This window comes from Nicotiana tomentosiformis, chromosome 8 (genome assembly GCF_000390325.3).
Source record: "Nicotiana tomentosiformis chromosome 8, ASM39032v3, whole genome shotgun sequence".
Lineage (NCBI taxonomy): Eukaryota > Viridiplantae > Streptophyta > Magnoliopsida > Solanales > Solanaceae > Nicotiana > Nicotiana tomentosiformis.
The window spans coordinates 126,305,637-126,311,902 of NC_090819.1; the positions used below are offsets into that span (position 1 = coordinate 126,305,637).

General features: G+C 44.3%; 1 protein-coding gene across 1 annotated transcript; it reads right to left on the reverse strand.

Annotated features, from left to right (window-relative positions):
- Window positions 1-4,152: 4,152 nt before the first annotated feature.
- LOC117278004 (uncharacterized) lies at window positions 4,153-5,965 on the reverse strand. The gene is made up of 6 exons (XM_070184149.1): window positions 5,899-5,965; window positions 5,664-5,812; window positions 4,829-5,016; window positions 4,631-4,706; window positions 4,350-4,548; window positions 4,153-4,292 (listed from the first exon to the last, which is right to left on the reverse strand). The coding sequence occupies exons 1-6, from the start codon at window positions 5,963-5,965 to the stop codon at window positions 4,153-4,155; spliced, it is 819 nt and encodes a 272-aa protein (XP_070040250.1).
- Between the last annotated feature and the right edge of the window lie 301 nt (window positions 5,966-6,266).

Genomic DNA, 6,266 nt, shown 5'->3' on the forward strand with positions numbered 1-6,266 from the left:
TCGGGTCGATTGGCCAAATGGGCCATAGAAATCGGTGGATCTTGGCGAACTTCGTGGCTGACTTTTCACCGGCCCTCGTACCCTAGATTGAAAAAGAACTACCGATAAAATCAGGTACCTCTTCGGGAGTCTGGACCCTTTTCACGGACGATGCCTCTAATGCGAAGGTGTACGAATTAAGCACTGTACTAAAATTACTCACAGGTAATGTAGTTAGACAGTCTATCAGAACTACAAAATTGACTAACAATGAGGCTGAGTATGAGGCCATGATTGCAGGTCTCGAATTAGCTAGAAGCTTGGGAGTAGAGGTCGTAGAGGCTAAGTGTGATTCCCTCCTCGTGGTAAACCAAGTTAACGGGACTTTTGAAGTCCGAGAAAATCGAATGTAGAGGTACTTGGGTAAATTAAAGGTGACTCTATATCAATTTAAAGAATGAACTTTGCAACATGTATCCTGAGAACAGAATAGCGAGGCCGATGCTCTTGCAAACTTAGGTTCATCCGTCGAAGATGAGGAACTCAACTCAGGGACTATCGTACAACTCATAAGATCGGTGGTCAAAGAAGGTCACGCCGAGATAAACTCCATAAGTCTAACCTGGGATTGTAGAAACAAATATATAGAGTACTTCAAGAACGGGAAGCTTTCATAAGATCCAAAGGAATCGAGAGCTTTGCGCATAAAGGTAGCACAGTTCACTCTGTCCAAAGATGGAACGTTGTATAGAAGGACGTTCGATGGACCTTTGGCAGTATGTTTGGGACCAGGAGATACCGATTATATCCTATGGGAAATTCATGAAGGCACTTGTGGAAACCATTTCGGTACCGATTCGCTGGTCCACAACTCCACTCAGTCCTATCTCCATGGCCTTTCATGAAATGGGGAATGGACATTGTCGGCCCCCTCCCATCGGCCTCATATAAAGCTCAGTTTATTTTGTTTATGACTGATTATTTCTCTACATGGGTTGAAGCACAGGCTTTCGAGAAAATCAGAGAAAAAGAAGTGATAGACTTCATTTGGGACCACATCATATATCGATTCGGGATGCCATCCGAGATTGTATGTGATAATAGAAAACAATTCATCGGCAGAAAAGTAACTAAATTTCTCGAGGATCACAAGATCAAAAGGATCCTATCAATACCGTATCATCCCAGCGGGAACGGACAAGCCTAGTAGACCAACAAAACCATCATCCAAAATCTTAAGAAGAGATTGACCGACGCCAAAGGAAAATGGAGAGAAATACTACCCGAGGTCCTATGGGCATATCGCACAACATCGAAATCCAGTACCGGAGCAATGCCATTCTCGTTGGTATATGGCGCCGAAGCTCTGATCCAGGTTAAGGTCAGAGAACCTAGCATCAAGTTTCGATATGCAACAAAGGAGTCAAATAACGAGACCATGAACACGAGCCTAGAATTATTGGATGAAAGATGAGAGGGCGCTCTCATCCGATTGGCCGCCCAAAAATAACGGATCGAAAGATACTACAATTGAAAAACCAATCTTCGACATTTTAAAATCGGGGACTTAGCGCTAAGGAAAGTCACCCTCGACACCCGAAATACGAATGAAGGGAAACTGGGTCCGAACTGGGAAGGACCATATTAGGTTTTCAAATTCGTCGGAAAAGGATCTTACAAGCTTGGCGTGATAAATGGCAAACAAGTACCGAGCAATTGGAACATGTCGCACCTAAAACAATACTACTGCTAAGGTACGACCCTCCCGTGTTCATTTGTATTTCGAAATTAACCCTTGCAGGTGTTCGACCAGAAACAGGGTTCCTTTATTTACTCGAAGCCCTTAGGGCTGAAAGCACACATTGCACTCTTTTTTCCTTACACAGGTTTTGTCCCAAATGAGGTTTTCGGTAAGGTTTTTAATGAGGCAATCATTGATCGTGCTAACTTAGAACAATTCAACAGTATACGAGGCCTCTTTACAATCAACCTCGAATACTGGGGGGCATGGCCCTCGAATATATCAAGTTCGGTGCAAGAAAGTTACTTCATGGCAACAGGGTCTCGATAGGAAAATTTTGTAAAGGCCAAATAGTCAAACGAACCAAGACCGTGTAGTTTGCTCGAGCCCTGGCACAAAACATGAACACATGTATAATGACTTATAAAGAGAAATTTCTTCTTTACCGATATCTCATATCTCAGAAATATTCTTCTACTTCATGTTCCCGGTCTATTATGTAAACAGGCTTAAGGGCCCACCATGACCGGAGTTTGAATAATTACCTTATAAATCGGGGACTGCCAACCGAAAAATCAATGAGATCAAGCTCCATATAGCCTAAAGGCTACATTAACTCAAGTTCGAGCAAACACTCACTCATCCATTAAGCCTAAGGGCTACTCTTAGTTCGAGTTCGAGCAAACACTCACTCGACGATAAAGCGTAAGGGCTATATTAACTCGAGTTCGAGCAAACACTCACTCAACCATAAAACCTATGGGCTACATTAGTTCACGTTCGAGCAAACACTCACTCAACCATTAAGCCTAAGGGCTACTCTTACTTCGAGTTCGAGCAAACATTCACTCGACCATAAAGTCTAAAGGCTACATTAACTCGAGTTCGAGCAAACACTCACTCGACCATATAGCCTAAGGGCTACTCTTACTTCGAGTTCGAACAAACACTCACTCGACCATATAGCCTAAGGGCTACTCTTACTTCGAGTTCGAGCAAACACTCACTCGACCATTAAGCCTAAGGGATACTCTTACTTCGAGTTCGAGCAAACACTCACTCGACCATAAAACCTAAAGGCTACATTAACTCGAGTTCGAGCAAACACTCACTCGACTATATAGCCTAAGGGCTACTCTTACTTCGAGTTCGAGCAAACACTCACTCGACCATATAGCCTAAAGGCTACTCTTACTTCGAGTTCAAACAAACACTCACTCGACCATTAAGCCTAAGGGCTACTCTTACTTCAAGTTAGAGCAAACACTCACTCGACCATAAAGCCTAAAGGCTACATTAACTCGAGTTCGAGCAAACACTCACTCGACCAAATAGCCTAAGGGCTACTCTTACTTAGAGTTTGAGCAAACACTCACTCAACCATATAGCCTAAGGGCTACTCTTACTTCGAGTTCGAGCAAACACTCACTCGACCATTAAGCCTAAGGGCTACTCTTACTTCGAGTTCGAGCAAACACTTACTCGACCATAAAGCCTAAAGGCTACATTAACTCGAGTTCGAGCAAACAAGGGCTACTCTTGCGTTGAGTTCGAGCAAACACCCACTCGACTATAAAGCCTAAAGGCTACATTAACTCGAGTTCGAGCAAACACTCACTCGACCATTAAGCCTAAGGGCTACTCTTACTTCGAGTTCGAGCAAACACTCACTCGACCATAAAGCCTAAAGGCTACATTAACTCTAGTTCGAGCAAATACTCACTCGACCATTAAGCCTAAGGGCTACTCTTACTTCAAGTTCGAGCAAACACTCACTCGACCATCAAGACTAAAGGCTACATTAACTCGAGTTCGAGCAAACACTCACTCGACTATTAAGCCTAAGGATTACTCTTACTTCGAGTTTAAGCAAACACTCACTCGACCATAAAGCCTAAGGGCTACATTAACTCGAGTTCGAGCAAACAGTCACTCGACCATAAAAGCCTAAGGGTCATTTTTCACTTCGAGTCCGAGAAATCATTCTCACTCAACCACAAAATCCAAGGGCCACATTAATTCAAGTTCGAACTATTGCCCCAAACCGGGGACTACGTGTCAAGCTTAAAAAATTCTACTCTGCTTCAAGTTTGAGCAAATCATTTCATTTGACATCTATCTATCAAGACCAAGGGCTACCTCAGTTTTAGTTCGAAAATTCACTGGGGAAATACCTATAAGAAACGGTCGAATGAAGTACTTACTATCGGTCCTTATTATCTCAATCTTGGACCTCCGAATAATTATTCAATGCTAAGGCACTTTTGACCTTTGTACAAGTTAACAAAAGGCGAAAGATTCAAAAGCTATGAAAGGAATAAAGTTTTTATATTCATGTCAAAATCATTTACAAGGGCAAGACGGCCCGATCAAATTTCTTTACAAAAGATCAAAATGGTCTTATAAGAAACATAAAAAATATTTAAAAACTTTTAGTCCTCTCCGGGAGCAGCATCTTCGCCCTCGAGGCCCTCTTCACTTTCAGATATGTTCGCACTCCCGGTATCATCATCATCTGGGAAGGCCAACACTCTGGCTTCGGCTTCAAGCTCCATAGCTTTCTCGATCTCGACTGTTAAATCAAAGCCACGAGCATGAATCTCTTCGAGAGTCTCCCTTTAAGACTGACATTTAGCATGATTGGAAACCCAGTTTGCCCGAGCCTGAGCAGCCTCAACAACCCCCTTTGCTCGAATTTGAGCAGCTTCAGCATCAGATCGATAAACGGCCACCATTGCATCAGCATTGGCCGTGGTTTGCTCAACCTCCGTTTTTGCCGCCGCAAGTTCTGTGGCCAATCTCTCTCGATCAGAATTTGCTGAGCTCAACTGAGATTGGAATTCCTCTATTTTCTTGGCTTGCACCAAGGGTTTCTCTTTTAAGCTTCGGAGTTGGGCCTCAGCCGAAGACAGTTGAGTTCAGGCAATCTCCTTCTTTGAGGCGAGGCGGTCCATGTTCTTCTTCCACTCCTCGGCCTCTGATTTCACTGCATCCACTTCAGCACAAAGTTGTCTAATCACATCAAACTTTTGCTCAACCTGCGGGACCGAATTATTAGCCATCAATACCGATTCAATATCATTAAATTCAAAAATTCTTTGTACCTACTCGAACAACTCAGCTTGTTCTTTCCTAGATGCTTCCATCTCGGTCCGAAGTCCTTTCACTTCTCCTTCTCTCTGCTCACTGAGAATCTTTAAGGCATCTCTCTCCTCGGTAAGCCTTCGAACTTCAGCCTCGTACCGGCTCAGCTCCACTCGGGATTGGAAAAATGCCTCGCGATGAAGCATAGAAGCCTACAAAATAATAAGGGATTATACAAGGAAAGAAAAACACAAGTATAAAAATTGGCAAAGGAAGTATGAACTTACCCGATTCAAGGCATGTTGGGCTTTGTTAAATAGGTAAGGCGCTCCCACCTCGCTCGAGCTCTTCTTCGGAGCCTCCAAGTCACTCGGACCGGTAACATCTTCTACCCCGATAAAATAACCACGGAAAGGATCCTTCCCCCCGTGGGCCCCTTTCCCGTGACAAGTCTCCACAGCTTGAGCATCACGTATCATCGATTGGGAAAAGGAAGGGGAAAAGGAAGGGAATCCTCGATATCTATCGCCCCAAGTAGGTCTTTTGGGGCACCGCCTCCGTCTTCAGGATCCCCAAGCTCAGTTTGTGCACCAACATTCACCGCCCCTTCGACGGTCTCTTTACCCCGAGGTAAAACATCATTGGTCTCCCTCGGCTTGGGAACTTGGGTCGAAGTCCCCTCCTCGACCTCATCAAGACTGATCGGAGCAGTATCAACTCTCACCAATACCGAAGTATTCTAAGTATCGGTACTAGCCCGGGCACGGGCCAACAGCCCGGAATCACTTTCTTCTTCTTCTTCTTCTTCTTCATCCCTTAAACTTATGACCGACGCCATGGTCAAAGGGATTACGTTCACCTTGGGTTTACGAGCCGCTCTCTTTTTTGGTTTTTGACCCTCGGAGTCCAAGGCCATTTTTCTCTTAATAGCCTTCTCCGGTTTTGAGGTAGGTTGTAAAACTTCTTCATCACCTGATGGGGGTCTCATAACCACATCTTTTCCGAGACCTACGAAGAAATAAAAGTAAGTAAAACTTATGCTTGAAAAAATACTTGAACAATAAGCAAATCGGTGAGTCAAGAAGAAGGTTTACCATGAGTACGAGCTTCCCACAGGCCCTTTGACAAATCGCGCCATGCGCGCTCGGCATATGTCGACATCGAAACCAGGCTCCTGACCCAGTTCTCAAGATGGGGAACCGCTCCTGACATCTAAGCAACAGTTGTGTCAAGAAAAACACTGATAAGTAAAGATGAAGAGGTAAAAACAACAAAAGCTAAAAACGGAATCACACTTACGGATCATATTCCATTTCTCGGAAAATGGCATACTCTCAGCCGGGATTAAGTCCGAGGTATTCACTCGAACAAACCGGCTTATCCAACCCCGACCTTTGTCATCCTCTATGCTCGAGGTGAACGCCTTGGTGGCCCGACGTTAAAGCTTTATCAGCCCACCTCG

What these genes read in the sequence shown, in the direction of transcription:
- LOC117278004 (XM_070184149.1), bottom strand. Translation starts at nt 5,965, where the DNA reads ATGTCGACATATGCCGAGCGCGCATGGCGCGATTTGTCAAAGGGCCTG. An exon ending in GTGGGAAGCTCGTACTCATG is followed by an intron (nt 5,813 to 5,898) that starts GTAAACCTTCTT and finishes ATTTCTTCGTAG; the next exon opens with GTCTCGGAAAAGATGTGGTT. An exon ending in GGTTTCCAATCATGCTAAAT is followed by an intron (nt 4,293 to 4,349) that starts GTCAGTCTTAAA and finishes TTGATTTAACAG; the next exon opens with TCGAGATCGAGAAAGCTATG.